Source organism: Stegastes partitus, unplaced genomic scaffold (genome assembly GCF_000690725.1).
Source record: "Stegastes partitus isolate 25-593 unplaced genomic scaffold, Stegastes_partitus-1.0.2 Scaffold79, whole genome shotgun sequence".
Classification (NCBI taxonomy): domain Eukaryota; kingdom Metazoa; phylum Chordata; class Actinopteri; family Pomacentridae; genus Stegastes; species Stegastes partitus.
The window spans coordinates 144,182-168,654 of record NW_007577810.1 but is presented as its reverse complement, the minus strand read 5'-3'; the positions used below and the strand labels follow the sequence as shown (position 1 = coordinate 168,654).

Genomic DNA, 24,473 nt, shown 5'->3' with positions numbered 1-24,473 from the left:
CCGAGCCAGGCGCACGTAGCCCAAGGAGGAGGGGAAAAAAATCTAAACAGCAAACGTGCGACGATGTGCATGAGAATTATGCCGATAAATTAAGACTGTTAGAGGGGGTGGAGGATATTGTGCAGCGTGACAGCCAAGGCAGCGGCGCAGCGCCAGACAACACGGCGCTGTTTTCTACCATCCGCTGAGGAGCATCTGCTTGGGAGGAAGAAAAAAAAAAAAACTGGGGGGCTGATCATGGGTTTGTCCTTCTGGTAGCTTTAATATTATCCGAGCAGAAAACGTTTGTAGCAACAGCAACAACAACAACAAAGAACAACAGCCTACAATGGGTTCCAGACTGAGCCGGCAGAGCAGCCTGGACAATGAGAATTTCTCCAAAAAGCGACGCAAGCTTCTAGACGGCACCGGAGAGAGCGACAGGGGCAGTCGGGGCGGCGGGGACTTTCTATTTGCACTGATGCTGAAATCAGACAAACTGCCCGGGATGCTGCGCAGGACCAACCACAGTCCGTACATGAGGAGAGTTGCTTGGATCAAAGAGATACAGAAGCTGCTCCGTGACCGCAGCATAGAGCAGGCAACCGACGTGCTCAAATTACTGAGGAAGGTAAGAAAGTCAGACCTGTTTGCTTACAGTGTGTGCAGCACCACTGCCTGATTTGATGCTGATGCAGCCATACATCCTCATGGAGAAACGAGCAGGAGTGTGCGTGTGTGTGTGTGTGTGTGTGTGTGTGTGTGTGTGTGTGTGTGTGTGTGTGTGCACTTTGATGTGTCCATAGTGTTGCAGTGCCACAGGTGCCTGATCCTGCAGGCTCTGCTCTGCAGCCTGTCCTCTGACCTCTGACCTCTGCCTGACTGCTTTCGAACCGTGTGTGTGGCCTCCCTCCTCCATCTATTTGTTTTTATAGAAAGTAGGCCACTGGCAGTGCTGTGTACCTGATGCTAGCAGAGTCAGCATGTGACTCACCAGTGTCCGCTCTCACTCTGGGTGAGCATGCTTTATGTTGACATTAGATTTGAAAGGATTACCTGCGCTATAAATGAGGAAATGGTCAAACTACTCATTGCATTATCCCAAATTTCATTGTGTCTGGAAGGGATCTGACTATTTCCACAAATGGCACACAAACAGAGCCTCATCCCCTCTTCACCTGTCCTTGTTTCCCCTCAGAAGACAGAATCTCAGCTCTCTTTAGACTGTTCTGATGCTCCCATTAGAGCGACCTGCCCCCCTTCCATCTCGCCCCACTCTTAATGCCTCTCTCTCAGTGTAATGGCCTGTGCTCCAGCAGCAACAATGTAAGCCCTAGAGTCCTGTGTTCCCCTATACAAAATAATATTCTTCCTCACAACGTTTTATTAACTCTTACTTTTCGGAAGAAGGTCGCAGACATAAAAGTCTAGGCCACAATCAATATTTCGCTAGTGTCTTTTTCCTACTTTGTTGTGTGTTTCCTTGTAGTCGTCTGACAGTGTTGTCTTTTTGAGCATTTTCACATGCGTTGAGACATTGTCAAGCCTCTCTGACTGATGAAAATCAAACACAAAACATCCCATCTGAAATGCACTGTCATCGAGCCAAAACCGCTGTTGTTTCTATTGTTTTCTGAAAAAGAAACTGCACACAGATATCCTTATTTGACATCTGTTGGAATGGGTTTCATGCAGTTCTTTATATTCCGTGATAAGAGCTACAAGTAAGTATTGCAGTCGTGACCTAGAATATGCCACACACCAACATGCTGAGAGAATGATGTTTGGATTTCAATCATGCATACAAATCCTTTTCTCGCTTGTGTAGCATGAAAACGTGAAAAAAAAATGTAGGTGCATGGAAGATGAGACAGCATCCTTGGTGATCTCATTTGTTTTGTTGCCCTCAGGGCCCTCCTCTGTCTTTTAGCTGTCGACCAATTCAGCGTTAATTACTCTGAAGCCTTGACACAGGAGAGAGTGGAACCTCCTTAATCAAGCTGAGGAGATAAACTAGCCAGGCTAGGCTCCATGACAGCCACATCACAGGGGACACGGGCTCGCTTTCTCTAAATGAGCTCTGCTTTTATTAAATGAGCCTTATTTTATCTTTACTCGCTGCATTGCAAGCAGGCAGATGTCTGAGAGATTCTGCTCTCTAAATTTGAAAGGAGTTTGTGGCAGAGCTAATTGGTGTGTAACAGTGAGCTGTGCTCCAGATATGAAAAAGATCTGAGCTTTGCTGCAGATGTGGGAAGGATTCGAGGCTTCACGCCACGCTTGCACATGACAATTGATCGCATCTAAACACAGAAGGGAGATATTTTTATACCTTGTTTCTCAGAAGGGCAGAAGCAGCTTCTCCCCCGCATTGGGTTCAGTCTGTGTTTACCGTTGCCCTTGTTAAAAGGAGAGCCGGTAATGTGAAACTGCCAGCCTCCCACTCGAACTGTCTATTACAATCAATGCCGATTGTGTTTGAGAAAAAAAAAAGTGGATGCATCTGGTGTGTGTGTGTGTGTGTGGAGGTGTGTGCATACTGTATATAGCGCCTCAAAGCCTTTCTTCTCTCATTAAAGTCGCATGGGCTACACAAGTGCTTCCCATCGTAGTTTGCCTCATTAGGACCTTGAGGATGGACGTATTGATGAAGGCGAGTTGTACAGTCCAGTTCACACAGCTGCTCTGCTGACCGCTGCTTGTCTCATCAAGCTCAAAAGGTCGTTTGACATCTCCTCCTTTTAGTTGGTTTGATTTGTTTATACTTCAGATCCTTTTGATTCGTCATATTTATGAGTAAGCTGCCAGAGTAGCTGTCAGTTCTGACCTCTTTACAGATGTATATATGTGCTGCACGGATTTTTAAATGAAATTTATTCACACTCTAACATTTTGAAGCACCACCGCCAATTTTTTATGAGGTTAGGAGAATTCTAAACGAAGAAAAATGGCTTAATTGTAGATATAGAGACACAGATATATTAGAAACAGCATACAGCTACAAGATTAAATGGATTTTGGAGTTTTTCCAGGGGAGGTTAGTTGGCAAAAATCACCATAATTTGATGTAAGGTTTTCACATCGGCTCAGATGGAGTCAGGAGTGGTTTTGTGTGTGAGAGGTGCGTGCCGTGACATATTGGGATGTGCACTGTGGCTCTGTGCCATGAAGGTGTGATTATATATGCCAAAACACAGCGTTCCCTGTGACTCCTCCTAGATTTCACTTCCCTACTGTAGATGAAAAAGCTCCTGTCTCTTTTAATGAATATTTAAAGCAAAACACTTCTTTTATCTCTCCATTTGGAGTCGTGATGCCCTTGACACAGCAGGGACCTGTTTCCATCCTTAGTGCTTTTTCCCCCCTCAGGTCCAAAGCAACACTGGTAGATTCTTAATTGTATGTTTTTACACCTTTCTTTGTTGATGATTCCTCATATCTTGTGTGCTTTTATAGGATCTGGGTTTAGAAGGAACCTCGCTCAACGACATCTTGTACAAAAACGCTGCCTTCCTCAACCTCGTAGACCCGATCTCGCATGAACTGCTGCTCAGCTTGGCTCGAGAGATGCAGTGTCCTAAGAAGGTCAGTTATGTCCTGCATTTCCTCTTTCCTCCAACACTCACAGAGTGTCTGCAGAAATCAGGTTTGATGTTCTGCAAAAGAAAGCTTTCTCCTAAAAATATTTCCCCTATGATTTCCTTTAGTGAAGTAATGGGCTCTTAAGATCAACGAAAATCTAATCCGAGGATGTTATCGACTTACGTTTCTACAGACGGATGGTTGAAAGAATTTGGGCAGACACAGAGACACATAGAAACAGAAGCAGCTGCTCTGTATAAACTGTGCTCGATGCGTTCTGTTGAATTTTTTCCTGCGTGAGAACTCATAAAACTGGAGTGACTCAATAATATCAGCAAAATTGCGAGCAATAGGCCCCAAGCAATCAGTCAGATTAGCACATTAAATATAAAAGCATGTGTTTTGTGCACAGACGTGAATTCATAATTCAGTATGTTCTAACCTCTAAAAGTGAATATTGAATTATTTTGATTGTAGGCAATGGCCACTAGCAGCCACAACATGGTTAATGAACTGAAATTACCAGTGTTTACCAGTGGCTGTGCTGAATCTCACCTCTCCTGTGTGCTTCCTGAGTTTCCCCCCTCCCGATCCGTGCTGCATGTGATTAGATTTTCTTGCTCCAGCAAGGCAGCTAAATTGTGTTTTGTTCAGGAGTAGCTCAAGGCTTCAAGAGTAATAAACCATTTTTTTCTGCTCATGTGAAAGATGTTGCACTTACAGGCTGATAAGTTCAAAAAAATGGAAGAAACTTTGCAGGATTCAAAACCTACATGGTGTGATATAATAAATTGTAAAAGATGTTTTCTCTTGCCTCATACAAGCACAAAATCTAATACTGAAAGCTGCTGCCTCACTACTGTGTCCTTCTGTTCCGTGTGCTATTATCGACACTCTTTGTGCTTTTTTTTCTCTGCAGGACGCAGACACCATAAAGTCCTCTGATAAGATTTGCAGACAGCTGATCTATCACCTGACCCCGCACTCAAAGTGGCTGAGGCAGAGCATGTCCAGACGGAAATCCCAGGCCTGGTAAGCCCCTCTGTCCAGACATCCAGTCTGTAATAAATCTGCAGCTCCGCAGAACAGTGAACAGCGCTTGGCTCCACGTCGAGCAGTAGAGATTTCCATCTTTGCAGCTGACATTGAAATAGGACGGTGCTGGCCACAGGCTGACCTGACAGGAACGTCATGGTAACCACATCTGTCAGTCAGATCTCGTTTTTAGTCCTACGGTCCGTGCTGTGCATGTGCACTGCTGCTGGCTTCTCTCTCTTCAAAAGTGGCAGCAAAATTTATCCATCTGTTTGTGAAGGAAATGCTGGGAGCATTATGTTGAAATGTAATTGTGCTCGTTCTGATGAAAGAGTGAATTGCTTTTGATGTGCAAATGACGAACAGAGAATTAGCTTGTGTACAAATGGGGTGTTTGTGTGCCTAGGTGTTGCACGGTAATCCTATTCATGAACCGAAACAGGCCATCATAATTCTTTCTCATGTAATTGCATGCGCTACAGCTGGCTAGACGCTGCAAATAATGCATTCATATTGTAGAGATGAAAATAATCTCAAGATTGAGAAGGAGACAATGCGAGGACACTGAGAGCAGACAGGTTCATTATGAGTCAGTCGGAGGCATCAACACGCAGAATCGCAGGAAAAGCAACAATATATTCACGGGGATCTGGCAGGATCAGACACTTGCACAAGCACGGTTAGTTGGGCTTGTGGACGTTTAATTCAGGCCAGAAGAGGAAAGACACGAGATTTAACTGACACTGACAGCATCTCTGAAAATGTGCACATACATGCGACTGCTAAGTTCTTATAGCTGAAGGGCTTTTTTTTTTTTTTTTTTTTCCCTCGACTTAGTCATGTTGTTGGCTTCATAAAGCTGCAGAGAGACAGTCTGACACTGGCTGAGACAGCAGGAGCAACATGAATCATTAAACCCACCCTAAAACAGAATATTAATACAGTAGGTGCTGTGAGCTCTGACAGCTTCGCCTGCCGTTGTGTTCGTGAACAAATACCTGTCAGCGCAAGAAAGAGACGAGACAGGGCCAGTCTGCTGCCGACTGAGAATGGGAAATTCACCCATAAACTCAATTTTTGGAGATACTTTTTCTGGTGTACCACTTTTACAAAAACGGCTAGGTAATAATTTAAATTCTGACACAAATGAGTCCCGGGTGTATAGTTACTTTTCAATTTATTGCTACTCAAGAGAGCAGCTAAGCTCAGGCTGTAGTGTCTCGTGTTGTTTTCTTGTCCTGTGAGGACCATGCTACTTTTGTGTGTTTTAAAGAAGCATTTTGTGAACTGCACCTATTTACCTTCAAATCTAGATGACTGATACTCATAGATATATATAGGCCTACATGTAGATACTTTTCAGTGGTGGCCTCCATATTTAAATCACAGCTCTTAATACATGTATGTCTATCAACAAAAGTCTCCATCAATTTGCAAGTACTTTGGTTTGTTACAAATGCAAGACACGTATTCATAATATGGGAAACTTGTTAGCATAGCAGGTTTTCCCACCAAAATGTTTATCTTATTTAGATAATAACAGTAATACTTGTGTAGCATAATGTTTGAAATGAACTTGAAGTATATTGAATTATATAAGAATCAAGTATGTTCTTTTTTCTTCCTGCATGTGAAGTCATTTTATGTATAATTTTGGTAATAAATGCCCCATAACATTAATAATTTGAGTCACGCAGCAACAATGCTATGCAATTTTGCGTACAGTTTAGGCACATGTTTAAGTTAACTTACTGTCACATTAATGCCATGAAACACTGTACAGTGGATAATTAAGAACTACTTAACACAATAACACACACAGCGACATAGCTGATTGACAGTATGGTTTTCAGCGTCACCTAGCATGCAGGCTAAAGTAGAAGCTAGCTGGGAACCTGTGCACTGAGAAGCTTCTAGTCTCCGCTTAGTTAATGCAGTGCAAGTTTGTGGCCCAAAATGCTTTGAAAAGAGTAAAAATAAAGTGTTCTAATATCAGATTTACACCAGTTGAAACAAAGTGATTTTATCTTCATGGGTAGTTATCTATGAGCATAGCCTTTTAAGTATTAACACCACAGTCAATTATGTCCGTTTAGTTGTGAAAAGCTGAAAAAATCATGACTGATATTTAATTAATTGTACAGCCTGAAAACTGACGCTACATTTCTTTTTAGAGTAAACGATGTTCTATCACACAGGCTTTACTCATAGATTAATCTTGGAAAATGAGAGTCGTCCAAGTTTTCATTTTGTATCAAGCAGCACAAAAAAGTTTCTTTATGAGAACATCCAAATGCAGCACAAAAATGTGGCTTTTCTTTGAGAACAGGTCAGAACACGTAGTCAGAACCATTGAGCAAGTATCTCACGAGCCAGGACAAAGCATCTATGTGTGTATAAATGATTTCGTTCACATGGTGAATATGAAGCTACAGCTAGCAGTTGGCGTGGCAGGTACAGCTAGCAATTAGCTTAGCATTTGCACTGAAAACAGGGCAGACAGTCCGCTCCCCTCAAGGTTTACAAAATCTGTTTACAAGCACTAAAGCTCACTATATGGCACGTTTTTCTCATTTTAACCTGTAAAACAACATCTTGACTTTGGTTTTAGTACATGTTAACAAATAATATATAATATGTGAAAAAGTGAGCTTTAGAGGTGCTGGCAGGAAGATATTTTACTTTCCGTCTGAGTCAGGCTAATTGTTTCCTCCTGTATTCAATTTGTATGCTAAGCTAACCATTTCCGGATTGTACTTAAAATGATCAGTCAGACATTTTACTATATTTCCTAAAATGCTGAACTATTCTTTTGACAATAACTGCACAGTTACAAAAAAGCATGTCATAAGCATTGTCTTAGCTTGTATTTTACGTCTCTTTTTCTTTAATCTAGCTGCACACAAACAGCCCTCATCTGTACAAAAATGCAACAATCCCACGTCTATGAGGTTTCTGTCTACTCAGAGACCACAGAAACAGCTCAGTTCTTTTTAATGCCACTGGATTGTTCATCCCTTCATTATCCAGCATTAGCACTGCACACTGCTCACTCTAAATACTGAACGCACTTTTCGGGCTGAAATGCCACACTGAATCTCACTAATCCTGTTAATCTATCTAACTAGTTTATTTGGGTTTGTCTCGAAATATATTTTTCTTTTTTTCATGTTTAATGAAAGAGCTTGACAATCGGCTTGATGGAGGCCGTGACCCAGAAACACTGCCAAGGCGCTCTCACCTTAAGGGTAATTTCATGTAGGCGTAAAATTGCCAACACTTTTGTGACCTTTTTTTCTCTTTGATTTTCACACTGCTATCTTCTCTGCTCCAATTGCCTGATTCGACCTCATAGTAACCTTTTTTTTCTTTGCCACCTGAGCACGCAGAAACAAAATAACCAATCTGCCATTTCGTGCCGGCTCAGCTTCTGCTTAATATATTTTCACTTTTGTCATCTACTGTCACATTTACAAGCATAGATTATACTGTGCATTGTAGCATACTGTGCATGCTAAATCGTCCACTAAGGCTCATCAGATATTTTTCACTGGTAGTGGCAGCTTCAGACACCAGGAAAATACGGAATAAGACACAGTTCTCACAGACAGAGGACAAACCAGCTCCTTAGGTCGGGTTTTTGACCAAAACATCCACCACACAAAGAGATATCAGGGTGATATTCATGTGCAGAAACGATCTTTATTGATATGGACTGTGAACTGTGAGGTTAGATTCCCTGCAGCTTGAAGGACAATGCAGTGGTGTGAGTAGGCATGTGATTCCTATCAATTTGTGCTATAGCACGCACTCTGTACACTTGCATGAATAGAACAGCAGAAAATGAATTAAAACTGTAAGTGACGTGTCAGGATGCAGATGTAATTAGACCGCTCATCTCATACTGATGGGCTTCACCTACCGGAGAGCTGAAATGACTAATAGAGCAAAGTATCTCTCAAACATAAATGACTCTGCAAAAAAACAAAACGATGTAAGCAACACTATAATAGCCCAGGGGAGAGCTAAGATGAAAATGAACTCCTAGAAAATGGAATTTTTATGAAGGCTCTTTTTAACCAACAACTTGTTAACACATGCATTTAGACAGTTTCACAAAGTATTACTCTCTTATTTTTGCAAATATCATCTCACCCTGTCTCACTTAGGCTCTGTGAGGCCTTCAGATAGGAATATTTAGTTTAATAAATCATAACAGCGATTGGATTTGTGCTGACTGAATTGAAATGCTGCCTCATTATATGAAATCACTGACACATGGAGACTGATGAGCCACACATGGAGACAAGAAGTGCACTCTGCTTCCTGAGTGTTTAAGTGGGATTATTTAACAGGTTGCTTTATTATACAATGTAAATTTAATTGATTGCTTAATTATTTAATAGATATTTATTAGATTACTTGATTGCAAATGCATTTTCTTAACACTTTCACTAAAATGTTGATGCCATTGACTGGATTCAGTGTTAGGTGTTGTGCACAGAGGGCTCAAGACGTATCAAGTGTGACTCGTCAGCAACACCACACCTCTGCACCATTTCTTTTCTTTAATTGTGTACTTATAGACCTGTTCTGTTGTTTAAACTGAGACCTGTTATCAGTGTTTCTGTGAATGTGAAAAACACAGAAAGCCGTCTCCTCGAAGTTATCAGTGACACTCTTGTTTTTCAGCATCAGATTAATGTAAGGTACGGATGAAAGAGGCTTCCAGAGAGGATGCCGCAGACATCCATTTTTCGTGCTTCCTGAGCTCAAAAGGATGAGTCTGTCTGAAAAGGAGGGAGCTGTGTGATCAAAACCTATTCACACCTGCAGGGGAGCCTCTGCCACGGCCATTAGGACTTTTGTGCCTCTGGTGAAGATGAGGTTTCTGTCATACAAAAGGGCCAAACAATAAAGAGAGGGAGGACTGTGGCTCACAAGACTTGATAAAGATAGAGCAGGCTTGACAAATGACTTCATCTCCTGATTTTGTGCTCAACGGCTGATTAAACTCCCGTGCATCCTGCTTTCAGAAGCAGACATTACACTTCTAGTTTTTGTGTTTTTGCGCTTATTACAAACATTTCGGCTCATCAACCCATAACCTCCATTTAAAATGAAGCCGTTAATGCTGCCGAGGGCGCATCCATTTTCAACGTGACCAAAAACACTTCAAAGCATCACAAGTGACAGGTACTGCAGTGGATGTCAGCGGGCACCAGAGGATGTTTTAATTCACTGTGACACAGAATCAGCGTTACAGGCCACTTTAGCAACAGCTCAAGTTAAACACACCGCGTCCTCCAGGGGAGGGCGGAGATGGGCACTGGTAAATGCGACTGACGGAAAACAAAAGGGCAAGGGACTGTGTAAATAATGCATAAATGCTTTTCAGCTGCAGTGTAAAACTATAGCTACAGAAAAGGATCAGAGTTAAATTCAGATACAGTCACAAATCCTGCTTATATTCCACAATATCCTGAAAGGGTTTTAAAGGTTTTTAAAGGCTTGAGTTGAGTCTGCAAGGAAACAGACAAATATCCTGCACAGAACACTGTATACTTTAGTTTAATATACTTATACATTAAATAAAGCTTCCTGCAGTATCTGGAATTTACTTTTTAAATCACCTCAGTATATACAAAAATCAACCAGCTGAAACTTGAACTCAACTAGAGAGCTCCAACCATCACCAATCATTTACTGGTGATATCACAATTGATTGGATCAGCATTAAAATACACATTTTGACCAATCAGATGACTGATAACAATCATGTAATGCTTTTAAACAAGGGAACAATATATACACCATACATAGTTGAGGCCTAGCTAATATCTGAGTAATGATCATTTAAATCTGGATATGTTGTGAATTCCTGTTGCTCAATCAAGTCAGTATGATTAGCCTCAACATTAAAACCACCTGCTTCACTTCCTTGTGTAGATCACTGTGATGCTGCCAAAACAAGCTCTGAATTATCAGGGCATCAACACGGGTACCAAGGTGTTAACTGCAGATCCTTTGAGTCTTGTGGGTCAATGTGGGGTCTCTGTGGATCGAGCTTGTTCCAGCACATCCAGTAGATGCTTGATCAGATTGGGATCTTGGGAGTTAGGAGACTGTCCTTAGTCCTGAACAATGTCTACGTGGGTGGTTTGTGCCAAAGCAACATCCACATGTAGGCCAGGACCCAAGGTTTCCCAGCAGAACACTGCCTTGTAACAACATGATTAATGTTATTCGATTCACCCGTACGTGGTGAATCGAATGTTGTGGCTGGTCATTGTATGCTACAAAATCTGCAGATTTCCAGGGACACAGAAAATGGCATATTGTCAGTTCATACATTTGATGAGCCTCTCTGAAAACCAAACACTTCCTCTTCTTATAGGAAGTATTTTTATCAAACTGGTAGACAGATGCACTTCAATATTTAGTACTGCTCACAGTTCAAAGTCGGATTCCTGATACAACATTAATGTCCAGTTTTTCTTCATCACTTCATTGAACTTTTGACTTAAACCTCATTGCTGTCCCTTCTCCTTTGATTTGTCATATTTTTGACTTCAGTGCACTGTTGTCTTTTGTGTTACTAACCACTTCTCTAAAAACAGCAGTAATGAAAATAACATTATTAAAAAGTCCTTGCAGAGGCTAATTAAAAACTTGGACCTGAAATGTACTTGAACTAGATTCCAGCTCATTTGTGACACAGACTATAATTTGATGCACAAAGTAACTGTGACTTTAAAATGGATGATTTACTAAGTCATGAAGGCATAGAGACTTGATCGCTTGTTAATGGTGAGCAACAAGAAGTAAGGATACGTTTTGCCTTAATGCACTACGTAAGTGTTTTGCACCATTAATATAAACTGTTACAAACACTCATACAAATTATTTGCAGCTGAAAATACTGAGAACGCTAAAAGAAAATGCATTTTTCTTTTGCCTGACTTTCTGCCAGATTTCGCCAAAATGTGACATCAGGAGGCGTCTTGCTAACTCGCAAAGACACAACTTTTTCATTTCCTGTCTTATACATAAAGTGTCCAAGAATTTTCTGGTCACTTTCCATCTTCTAGAACACATCATAGTTACATCTTTTCAGTAGGAAACTGCTCTGTGCTATAAGGAGCTCTGTGCTCTTGGCTCTCCAAGCTTAAAGCTCAAGCTGCTGGTCCACTCGGATGTTTTGGCTCCTCTGTTTACACTAGTAAATCCCCATGCTGCAGTCTCTGTGTCAACCTTCCGCTCCAAGCCGGACCAGCCACCCGTTCCTTTATACAACACAGGAAACACAACATAAAACCACAGCCTTGCTCCTAAGGCACAGTTAGGGGACTGAAAGACACTTTGACCCTCTTGCTCTGACCTGTATTGATTTGTGTGTTTTAATATTTTTAAAAAGTAATCTAAGTAATCTCACTTTCTTTTTCTTCATCTTCCTCAACAGTCTCAAGACAACTCTACAGAAAAAGCTGTCCAGCGACTCTGTCGACTTGTCCGGTATCCCTCTATCCACTCGAGATGTACGTCAAGTCGCCTTCTACCTCCAAAACAACAGAGACAGTGTGGTGGCTGTGGACATCAGCTTCACTGAGCTCCACGATGAGAACCTGAGGATTCTCCTGCCTCTTCTGGCCTCACTGCCCAAACTCAGCACCCTGGCTCTCAACGGGAACCGCCTCACCCTGGCTATACTCAAAGACCTCACCGAGATGCTCAAAGACCCCAAGATGTTCTCCAGCCTGGCCTGGATCGACCTGGGCAATAACGTGGACATTTTCACCATGCCTCAGCCGCTGCTGGTCGCATTGCGTCGGCGCTGCAGCCTGAAGAGCAGCCTGCCTACTATCTATGAGTACACAGAGGGCCAGCCCTACTGCTACCACCTGGAGACTTCCATTGAGGAGCCCAGCCACTACGAGGAGGAAGAAGAGGAGGAGGAAGAGGCGGAAGTTGATGAGGAAGATGTAGAGAACAAATTTGAGTTGGAGCCGTGGGGTTTAGGGGAAAAGCAGGTCTCCAAAGACTTCACCCTTCACTACTGTGAAAGGTGATGGGGTATTTTCTCTCTGAGGCTTCAACTGTGGTTGAAATGTCGTCCCACAGCACTCCGTTACTTCCTTCGCCTTCTTGCCCTCACACCACGAGCCCAGCCACCCTTTGAGGCACAAGGGAGACCAGTGCCCACATTGTGAACTTCTTGTCCTGACACGGCTACCAAGCTATTCCTAACCATCTCTGAGTTAACCCACACAAGATAGTGACAATGAAGTGACAGCCTCAAAGGCGGACTTACTGTGTTGGTGGATGGTGCTCTTGGGAACAAGGTGCGGTTTCATTGGAGGGGGGCTGGAAGAGTTAATGAACCAGTGCTCTCTCTCTCACTCTCTCCTTCCCACTCACTCTCTCTCTATGTCTGATGGTGGCAGCTGAGGAGCCAATCTCAAGGAGATTTAGATCAGTTGGTCGGATGGAGGAGCAGCATCCCAGCGGTAGCTGAAGTGGAACTCGAGTTAGTTTGGAAACAGTGGGTCCCTCTGGGTTCTGTACCAGGACTGAGACTATCTCTGGCAGGCAGGGCCTAGCTCCACATTGTGTGTTCTCTGTTAATCTCTCAACAAAAGCTATGACACAAGTTCAACAGACTATACAGCCGACGACCCATCACGTGACGCCGGCAAAACTGCTAGGTCGACTTTTTGCGTTTTCCCCCCCTTTCCAAATGTCCACTTGTGAATACCCACGCAGCCCTTGTGTAGATGTAAGTGAGGGCACAAAACATGGCCCTGTTGTGTTTCCACGGGCTATTTTTGTGCACTTTGGTGAACAAAGCAATCTTAGAAGACAACAGGTAGGACTCAACAATGGATAGCTGTCACTGATTGTTTTTGTACTTGCCTAAATGCTGATATTCACCTCTTTGTAATTATTGAGCTGTTGTAGTAATCACCACATTGTTTCAGCAAATTTATGACACTACAGCCAACTGTTAATATGGGCCACTGAGTAAGAGCTGTGCCCAAACTGCCCTTCCTACTGCCGTTTGTCTCTACAGATGTGTCGTCATTTCCATTTATTGATGTTAGACTTCTATTTGTTATGAGACACAGCCATGACTGTTATCTATTGGTTATATCCCGTCTACAGTAGCACATAACAATTAAGTTAGACTGAGCAAAATACTACAATGCACTTTAAGGCTCTATTCTTTTAATATTCACATCCACCACAGCATATACTCAGTGTACATTGTTTATAAGTAGACACATTTGCAAAGCAGAAGCTGAAAGTATACCTCTTTAAGAAGAAACGATGACCAGATTGCTCATGATTGTTTGAAGGATCATTAAAATCAGCATCACCAGATATATAATAAATGTTTAATGTGTGTTACATGTGTTTGTAACAGTAAATTGTCCGATTGCTGCTGTAATTATTTGTGTTATTGTTTCGGTGTTTTGTCTCTTGTCCAATTCAGTGATTATTAAATGATTCTAATGACCATGAAACTGAGCCTAGTGACCTCCTGCTGTAAAAGCTTGAGCAGCAAACAAAAGGGAACATGATTGATGGGATTATGCAATAAAGCAGAAGACAGTTCATGTAATTTGCAGTCAGAGCGGACACCATTCATGTCGAATGTTCTGAATGATGGAGAGTGCTGTCCACTTGGTTTGTAGTTTATGTTTCATGTGTCAATGTCAAACTTTTCCTTGTTGTAACCTGTGTGTATTTGTCTCATGCCAAACACTGACTGCCAATAAAAGAACCAATTCAAACTGAGAAGTGATTTCTGGTTTATTTGGACTATTTCTACAAGATAGATAGAGCGCAATGAAAGGTGGCAACATCTGGGTCACCAGTTGAACCCGCAGCTGCTCACAGAAGCAAAACTGAGGATTTATTTATGCAGATTAGTCTGCAAATAGGGCAATAAAAGAAATCAGCTTGGACCGCGCTGGTCGGGATTGGTTGTTGGAGTGTTGCGCTTGTTTCTGAGCCAGTGGATCATCTGTGTCGCTGTGTGCTGTCAGGGAAATGCCTGAGCCACCGCTGCTTGCCAGGGAAAGCCAGGGTGGTCATCGCATGAGGCCCTACCCATGATCCTCTCCTGGCAACCTTTTGTTCCTGCTGCCAGACATGGTAATGTGGCATTTGCAACAGGTGGCTCCTATAAGGTCAGGGCACAGTGTGACTGTCACACCCCCTGAGGTCCAAATACCATGTGACAGGGCAACACAGCCCACCCTAAAAACCACCAAGAGCTTATCATTTGACCTTTTCCTTTCAGGATTGATTTATTTCCCTGTATTATGAGTAAAATAACAGTTTCCTCTATGGTAATGTGGACATTGATTGTGAGGTGTAGGCCTTTGAGCCGACAGAAAGTGCATCAAACTTTCACTTAGGACACTGCTCCCGTGTTTGTATGAGTCACCACTGGATGTGACTATCCTGCTCCAGCTGCTTCATGCCTCGGCACAAAAGTGAAAAATAATTTATGAAAAATAGCACAGTGAAGTCACACAGACTGCTCTGAATATAGTTTGGCACAGAGGACTGGCTTTACAGAGCAGATTTCAATGGCAGTGACCTGAGGTTAGAGGGATTGCCCGGCCAGCTGTGGGCCACGTTGATGCATTCAAGAAAAGGCTTTCAATAACTGGCTGTATTTCAAACCTAGACCGTCATCACAAGTTGTTTATTTTTGTCTTTTTGTTTATTATATGTTCTTTTCTATTTATCTATTAAAGTCTTTGTCCCCTTAACCTGTTATTATATTTTTCCCCCCGACTTTGTCACTAAACATCTTAACTGCAAAAGACACATAAAGTTTTAGGCACTTTCTATCTTGTGTTATACAGAGTGGTTTAAAAATGGCACAGATTATCAGCATTTCTATAAAATGTATTAAGTAATATATTCAAAAAAACAAACCTGTTTTACCCAGGTTGTGATAGTTGCCCTTCTAAATATAGACATCTAGGACATTTTTCTATATAAACTGCATCCGAAAAGCATATTTTGAGATGTATTCAGATGTTCTACCACAGTATTTCATTGTTATACACAAAACATATTTAAAAAACGGGGGGGTGGGGGGTATATTTCATTTGAATAATACAAACAATGCCCATATTTCATTCACTGTATGCACAGTCAAGCTAAAAAGGGGGAAAAAAACCCTCCAGTAATAAGGGTGTGAATACCAAATAATACCAGACACAAACCACTTATTAATTGATAAAAATCTCCTGTTTTGCATATGACATATTAACATAAATGTTTTATCAAGTTACTTATGTGATGGAATGAATAAACAGCACTAGAATTCTTCCCTATTCTACAACAGAAACATGTAAGAAATGGCAATAGTGGCAGAAACGAGATAAAAATGTCTACAAGCTGAACAGAGGATTCAGAGGATGTCAGCGACAGTCACAGATAAGAGCTGTTGTTTCTTCTTGTGCAACAAAATCCATCATGTCATCGTTTCAGTCAGTTCTGGTCATAGACCATGTGTTCGACTGCGACATGTTACCGCAGGTGTTCAGCAGAAAAAGCCTGTTATTCAGCGTCTTGTCAATGATTTTTCCAGCAGGATAGACACCATCTGCTGCAGGTTTTGTGGTTTTGTGGCCGCAGGAAGGTCTCTGTAACATTCAGGTGCATCATGTATAAAAACCACTACTGACTCTTGGTCTCAGTAACCGGCTGCTTTACCCAATTTCCTGGCGTCTGACACTGCACAGATACAGCCGCCCTCCTTCTCCACAGCGTTCACCACGTTGTAGAATTTCTGTCCTGTTTGCTGATTGTGTCCCAGAGCTTTAAGAGCCTCTATTACATCCTGAAGGGGGAAGAGGAGAAGGGGGGCTCAGATGCAACAGAAGCCAGCATGATGTGTTATTTCATCAAATAAATACAGTGAATGTATTACCTTATCAAAGCCGGGTTCAAATTTAACTGCATTTTTAGAGTCGACAAAAACAACCGGAGTAGCAATCGCCTCCTTAAGGCTCTTTCCAAACCAAAGGTGGTTCATGAGTGTCTGGAAGAGGAAGTAGAACAATACATTACAGTCTACCAGATGGGAACGTGATGATTACAGAATAGATTATGGACACGGTGAAGACACTTGTGAAGACAGCATTTGCTATGACAACAGTGAGGGGCATTAGTCTGCTGCAATTTATCTTAATGGCACTTAGTGTGATTGCCATGGACACATACTGAGGCTATCCCAGTCGTGATCATACTCCCACCAGTCGATCCAATCACCAGCGTCTTCAGCTGAGACTTCAGCACAGCGGGAGCCATAGAGGAAGGAGGCCGCTCCCCTGAGAACACAACAAAAGCCGTGACTGACAGGACAGACAACTGCTATTCAGACTCATCAATGTGAGGAGAACAAGAAGAAAATGATTATAAATGCAATCAGTTGAGGGCCTTTGAATGATGTGAATCCGAGAGTGAAGGGCATTCATTCAACCCTGACATGTGCTTTTACTTTTCTGAAATCACACACATCTTGAACACTGAAGTGGCAATAGACGTGGTTTTTTTTTTTTTAGCATTAACTTATCATTATGAAGTAAATGTTGATAGCACAATGGAATGCCTATAGGTTGGTGTTTACATTGTTATCCTCAGCCTGGCTTTGCAAATCTGTTCTGCCATGGTGTCTAAAATCGCTAAAGAAAAATAAAACCTTGATTCATGGCTGAATTAACAAATGTAATAATTGTAGAAACTGTACTTGGCAAAAGAAAAAGAGCCCCACTGTAAAGAAGAAAGAAGGAAAAGGAGAGGGAGAGCTGAGGCAAAACAAGACTAGACCTCAGACAGGACTTGAGAGGGTTAAACACCAGCATTTAGTTAGCATTATTTCTTCGAGATCAATAATAAATGAAATGAAATGAAATTAAATGAAATGAAATTAAATGAAAAATACTTCATTTAAAAACCTGGCTGCTTATAAGTGGCAACAGACCACTTTTCAACACCTGCCACTGCTGTTGCGAAGACTAAAAAAAAGAAGCTCCTAGTTTGTCTTCTGGATGCTGGCAAACAGTTCGACTATCTTCCGAAACAAGAAACAACCCTGAGAGTCCCAATTTAAAATAGAAACCCCAGTGCTATGATAAAGTCAGAGTAAATGCCTGGTTGTATTAACTCTATGAGCCCGAGGCGATTTTCAGGGTAATTTCACTGCCTTTCCTTTTAAGCTCTTATCTTGACCAGAATATTCTACGGGCTAGTCATACATGCTGTATCTTGTTTTCTTTTTTCTTTTTTTTTTAAACACAAACTAAGCTCTCCAGATCTCCCATCATTTGATATCATATTACCTGCAGTTTTTTGTTTATTTTTTTTTTTAATATGAGCATTTATAGGACAGAAAAATAAATTCATATTATGAAAATGTCTCACCATAAAATGCAGGTTGTCTGAAATCTAGAAATATCAGAACCATGATGTCGGGACACTATGACTTAGAAACTGGGAAAAACATGTGCTTGTGTATGAAAGAAATAACTCATTATGTTATTCACTGAAGTGTTCACATATAGTAGCCTACCTGCAGAGGTGGCAAACAAGATAAATGTTTCTAAAGTCTACAGTTTTCACTGTCACCACCTTTTTTGACCACGGCTTTTGAATTTTTGCAATGAAAATAAAATCCATTATTTTGTGTTTACTCCAAAGTGGAATGTATTGCCAGCCTTTTGTTGGGGATAGTGCAGAAATCTGCCGTAATTTCAAACCCGGACTACTTTTTGGCACACAGCGAAACTCTTTGTTTTGACATGTGGTAAACCTGCATCATAAACTACTACACTTCACATCATAATCAACCAGGAGTGAGAAACTGGGTGAAGAAATTAGAGAAGATGTTACTCTGTAGAAGTTGTGTCTTCATAATGTTACTACTTTAGTGTGTACAAATATGTAATATATTATCAATGCAATGATTGCATTCAAGTTCATGAGTAATGGATTTGGAGACTGGTCCAGAGCTATATATAGTTTGTAACTATGATTAAATTTGATGTAAATTTCAAATATTCTTTTCTTGCTGACACTTTGTCACACACATAAGTAAAAAGCAAGAAGGGAATCTGAATGCCAAGTGTGTCTGTCACTCTCTCACGGTTACATTAAATATGAACCCTAACCCTACAGTATTACTAATTATGCATATTTACCTGACTAATTCAAACATTATGATTAAGACCCTGCAAAATTATATGTTACACAAAATAATCTGACTTACTTAAATGTAAAGGTTATTAACCTATAATATTGTATATTCAACAAATTTAAGGACAAATTTAAGAATTGAAGTTAAGATCCTGCAAAATTATAGATGGAACCCAAACAAATCTACAGATTTCCGATGAGGAAGTATAATGATGACTATGGAGATGGAAAACTCTCTTTTAGCAGGAAGAAACCTCCAGCAGAACCAGTTTCAGGGAGGCCGACTATCTGATTCAACCAGTTGGAGTGAAGGTGAAGGGTTTTGTTTAGAAATGGTGCCTGAACTCAAACTAGTTTTTCTCATTTCAACAGCTGAATAACTGCCTCTCACCAAAAGGAAAACTGGCTCCAGAGTGGCGCCAACACATTGCTGGTCCAGAGCCAAGAACCACTTAGATCAGGGGCTTGGGGCCGGATTATCATGACCAACAGGACCAACTAAAACACAGCTAGTCTGCCTAATCCAAAGAGGGAAAACCAGAGCTTCAACGTGGACGTGTAATCAAAGCTGATGCAAAACAGACGATGTCATTAGTTGTCTCATTTTCTCAGCCACTCAGTGTTTTAATATTGGCAGCTGGCATTTATAAATGCTGCTGCACGCTGGGCTGTAGAGCAGCGTTAACCAACACAGACTTTGCAAACACCATCGGGCAACAATAAAACATCAAATGGCACATAAAATAAGACAAATAATGGCCTCATTAGTTATTCAGCACTGGTCTCTATGAGAGACAAAATGTCTTGTTGCACTGTGGTCCTCAGCAGAAGTTCAGAGCAAACTACAGCTAACATTTGAACAGACATATACAGGGAAGTAGTGATGTATTTCTATAACCTGTGTAAAAGCAAACCAGTTCTTAGAGGGTTCACAGGTTAGACTATCTCAATACTAGCACCTACTTCACATTGGTGGAAAGGGGGTACAACCTACATGCCAAGTACCTTGAAAAACTCATTGCAAGTTTGCCTGGTAGAACTGATGCTACTTTAAAGGTAAAATGTGGCCACAAATGTGGATTTGATTCAGGTTTAATCTTTTTATTGCACTTTATGTAAAGTTGACTGATAAAAAAAAAAATCTATAAGGCATTCAGTTTAAAAGCATCCTCACTAAACTGTTTGTGCCTCAAACTTTTGCACAATACTATACCCGGATTAATTGTGTTTAACTAGAAAATGCCTTGTGCTCATCTGATTACCAGGATTAATTCTCTCAACTCTCCCACAGAAGTCGGACAGCTGGTTGTTGAGGATGACTCCAGTGCTCGGGGAGAAAATCTTGGAGCCAAATCTGCAAAGAAGAAACATTAAATGAACTGGATTTAGACGCTGTGACATTTGTAACACCAACTCACTCCTTGAAGTAGAGAAATATGACATTGAGCAGCCTCTAAAAACTGCGCTTCCTCTTTTGGTTAATAATGACTGGAATCATTGGAGAGATTTCTTTTCTAAATCCTTCTACAAAAACACTTATTCCTTAATCTCTTAAACCTTTTTTAATCCTTTCAATTCAAAGGAACAATAATATATAATAGCTGGCTTCTGAATGTGAAGCACTCTTCAGATACTGACATGTAGTTGATGGTGCTGGTGACGGACACAGCGGATCCATCTTCAGCAAGCACAGACACATGTGTGGTGCCCATACTGTCCAGGTGCGGTGTGATGTTGTAGTACTGGGGATCGTGAGTCTTGTCGCTGCTGATCAAGCTCCGTATGTGGTTTGCAAAGCTATCCTTTTTGAATTTCTGTGGCATCTGTGAGAAGCATGGAGCATTTAAAAACACACATCACAAAAGAAATACAGATATTACAAGAAAAACATGCATAAGAGCTCATATGGATAGGGGTATGCAGCCCATTTTCAATTCTTTCCATCAGTTTTTCTACTGTTTCTGTGTGAGAATGACCAGGCTTATATGAAAATGAAGACATGCTTAATTGGAAAACTTTCAGGCAAGACTCAGAATGTATATATGTGCAGAATCTTGGTGTTCCTCAGGGATTGGTGCTTGGAACACTTATTTGTTATATACCTCCTTCCCAATGCAAATATTTCTAACCACTGTTTAATACATTTTCACCGCTATGCTGATGACACCCAACTTTACATTTCCATAGAACACCTCATTTACCCCCTCGGCCCTCACCAGCTATCTTGAAGCCATCAAGATGTACATGTCAAACTTAGGAAATAAAAGCAAGGGTCTCCTCATAGGCTCAAAGACCACACTTTCCAAAAGTCTCCCTTTCACGATATTTACTGAAGACTGTCTGATCCACATTTTCCCCCAGATCAAAAGTCTTGATGTCATACTTTATGGCATGCTTTCCTTTTGACCCCCACATCAGTAACATCTTCTGTACTACCTATTTTCATCTACGCAACAGTACCAGACTTCATCCCTCTCTCCTAACACAGCACTCAAGCCCTTATCCTTTTCATTCAGCTCCACCTGCTCCCTCTTCAACAACAGAACAGATACATTACAGGATTTTACTGCTCACCTTCAAAACCCTCCATAACCTGGCTCCCCCTTACCTTTCAGACCTGTTCCATCCCGACACCCCCTCCCACGCTTTAAAAGCTTCCTTTGCCGCTCTGATGTCTGTCCTGACTTTTAGACTCAGCACCATGAGTGCCAGAGCCTTCAGCTGCTCTTCACCACGACTCTGGAACTCACTACTGCTACTCATCCATCAGCTGGACTCTATTGTACAGGTTAAATCAAAGCTCAGAACATAACGCATTTGTTTAAAATGCCATATCTATTATAATTCTGGTATAATCTGTTGCTGTCATAGCCAAATAATCCTATTCTTCTTACTTAAGTATTGTGTTGTTATTCTTGTTTATTATTATTATTATTATTAGTAGTAGTAGTAGTAGTAGTAGTAATAGTCGTAGTAGTAGTAGTAGTAGTAGTAGTAGTAGTAGTAGTTGTAGTAGTAGTAGTAGTCGTAGTAGGAGTTGTAGTAGTAGTAGTAGAGGTAGTAGTAGTAGTAGTAGTGGTTAGTCAGTCATCATCATGTTAGGGATAACATCATATCAACAATGAGTGGACAGACGTTACAAAGTTCTCTTTTAAATGCATGTAAAACACAAATATTTAACCCCCTCCCCCCAAAAAAAAATAAATAAATAAAATAAAATAAAGATATTTTAGCAAAGTTTTGTGTTGGAATTTATGTTACTCTATATTTTAACATCATGGTTTCAATTTTTACTGCAAATGTATTAGTTCATCCTTTCTTAGTAACAATCAATATTGTTATCAGCACTAAAATTAATTATTGTTATTATTATTAACATTAACCTGCAGTTACAAAATGCATTTATTAGAAATCTGAGGATGTCAATATGACAGCTCATTACATTACAAAAATCACCAGTGACCAGATAAGTCTGTTTCTGGTGCAACTGCCAGCAACTAAGGGCTAACAACAGCACCATGACGAACTAATAACACAGGCATAAACTAATAAAACGCAGCAACAAACAAAGTTATTTCTACTCAAGTCAAACCATGTCATTGAATTGTCAGCTCAAATAGGGGTCAACACCTGTACTTTCCCTACTGGAGGAGAGACACAGCTTGATGCACACACATTCCTTGGATCATCACAACAATACAACAAACAGTTGCATTCAAGTGTGATAGCTCAGTTTGTTTGTAAGTGAGACAAACTAAGCCTCACTCAAACTCATTTAAGAGTCTTGAGCAGTAGTTAGCTGGGTTATTCAGAGTTTTCAAACAAAGCATACGATAAACCTCAACCAACTACAGGTTGGCTTCAAAATCTGCAAATTGACACTTGTTACTGATTATACTTCTACACTGTAACCTCAAGCATATTTATACTGTTGCAAGTGAGGGATCTAAAAATTTCTTCTGCCAAGGGCTAAAAGTTAGGAATAAACTATAATGTACATGTTTAGAACTGCAGCATGTGAAGATCCATGCACAAATGATCGCTGTAGCATTTGATACTTACTTCTTCTGAGTTGAACTGTGGATCCCGGATGTGTTTCTTTAATCCATTGGCAAATTTAAAAGCTTCAACATAGTAGTGATAAACCAGCTTCTTTTGTTCACCAGTGAGAGATGTTGAACTCAAGTGATATCCTGTAAATAAAAGCAGCTCTTTATTTATTTATTTGTGCTCCATGCTTAGTGTATCCTGCTTCCAAAGGTTGGTTGGGATTATAACACAGCACACGTCAATATTTTTTAGATAAAAATCTAATTGAAGCATTAATTTGCCTGGTTGTTTTCAACATATAAACTCATCTAACAAGCTTCATTTTGTGGTTTGAAAGTGTAGATGAGCAGCAGCTCTGCAGTGTGAGATCAACAGAAACCTTTCATGATGTTGAGGATGAGGCTGAGGATGATTCCTCCTGCAGGGGGTGGGGGTATGTACATCTGGTACTCTCCCAAAGGAACAGCCCACGCATCAGTCACTGTAGCTCTGTACGATGCCAAGTCCTGCAGCGTGAGCGTTCCTCCTGAGCAAAAACATTGAAACAAATGGTTCTGATAAGCAAAACTGAACAAAAGGCATCTCTGCCCCACATAATCAAGACATTTAATGGATCCAGGCAGCTCACATAGGAGTCTGTGAGTGATCTCTGCAGTGTTTTACAGACCCAATTGATTTGTTCATTTGTAATTAGATCATAGTGCCAGGCAGACATAGAAAATTGTTGGAAAAGAGAGCATGATGAAACCCGTCTGACAATACCTGCCTCCTGTATTTCACGGATTAAATCCTCTGCTATTCTTCCAGTGTAAAAGGCGTCTGCCCCGTGATTTGCAATCAGCTCCAAAGTGTCAGCCAGTTTCTCAAATTTCACTGTATCACCGACCTTAAGCAAGTTCCCATTTTTATCTGAAAATAACTTCCTGAAGAAGAAACACGATGAAGGTTAGGTGAAATGTTCATCTTTACGCTCCTCATGTTTTTATAATTACACATTGTTGGCATCTTTCTTACCCTAGTGACCGGGTCTTGTTTGCATCAATGTGAGCGACGTATCGACCTTGGATTGGAGGAACAGGGAACCCTTTTCTGGCCAGTTGGATGGTTGGCTGGAAGAGAGTGGCCCATGGCAACTTCCCATAAAGCCTGTGGGCCTCTTCATAACCCCGAATTTCCCCTGGGACCCCAATCCACTGGCTACCTGGACAGATGGATGAAAGGATGGTGAATTGGAAAAGAGCATGTACAGTGCTCAGCAAATTTATTAGACCATCTGTCAAAATTGTTCAGTATATATATATGTGTGTGTGTGTGTGTATGTGTGTATGTGTGTGTGTCTGTGGGTGTGTGTGTGTGTGTGTAAACTGTCAAAAAAGACACATCACTTTTTTTTTTTCTCACTGTCTGACATTAAATCAGACTAAACTTTTCCTGCTTTAGGTCAGTTAGGATTACCAAAATTATTTATATTTGCTAAATGCCAGAATAATGAGAGTCAGAAGTTTCTGTACACTAAGATTACTATACCTTCAAACTATTTGGGAAAGTCCAAATGATGATTGCATGGCTTTGGAAGCATTTTAATAGGTTAAAAAAAAATTTAAAAC

The 24,473-nt window shown here is 40.9% G+C and overlaps 2 protein-coding genes across 2 annotated transcripts in view; one reads left to right on the top strand and one right to left on the bottom strand.

Moving 5' to 3' along the window:
• Positions 1-328: 328 nt before the first annotated feature.
• Positions 329-12,665, top strand: lrrc75ba (leucine rich repeat containing 75Ba). Its single transcript, XM_008276678.1, has 4 exons — positions 329-610; positions 3,436-3,564; positions 4,481-4,593; positions 12,059-12,665. The coding sequence occupies exons 1-4, from the start codon at positions 329-331 to the stop codon at positions 12,663-12,665; spliced, it is 1,131 nt and encodes a 376-aa protein (XP_008274900.1).
• A 1,726-nt stretch (positions 12,666-14,391) lies between these two features.
• The window catches only part of ggt5a (gamma-glutamyltransferase 5a), a 14,896-nt gene continuing 4,814 nt past the window's right edge, over positions 14,392-24,473 (bottom strand). Inside the window, exons 4-12 of the mRNA XM_008276677.1 lie at positions 23,881-24,067; positions 23,629-23,789; positions 23,246-23,392; positions 22,879-23,009; positions 20,455-20,639; positions 20,079-20,170; positions 16,846-16,952; positions 16,553-16,663; positions 14,392-16,462 (exon numbers count right to left, since the gene is read on the bottom strand). Of these exons, the coding sequence (XP_008274899.1) occupies positions 16,316-16,462; positions 16,553-16,663; positions 16,846-16,952; positions 20,079-20,170; positions 20,455-20,639; positions 22,879-23,009; positions 23,246-23,392; positions 23,629-23,789; positions 23,881-24,067 (1,268 nt within the window). The 3' untranslated portion in view covers positions 14,392-16,315. The remainder of the gene's footprint in view (positions 16,463-16,552; positions 16,664-16,845; positions 16,953-20,078; positions 20,171-20,454; positions 20,640-22,878; positions 23,010-23,245; positions 23,393-23,628; positions 23,790-23,880; positions 24,068-24,473) is intronic.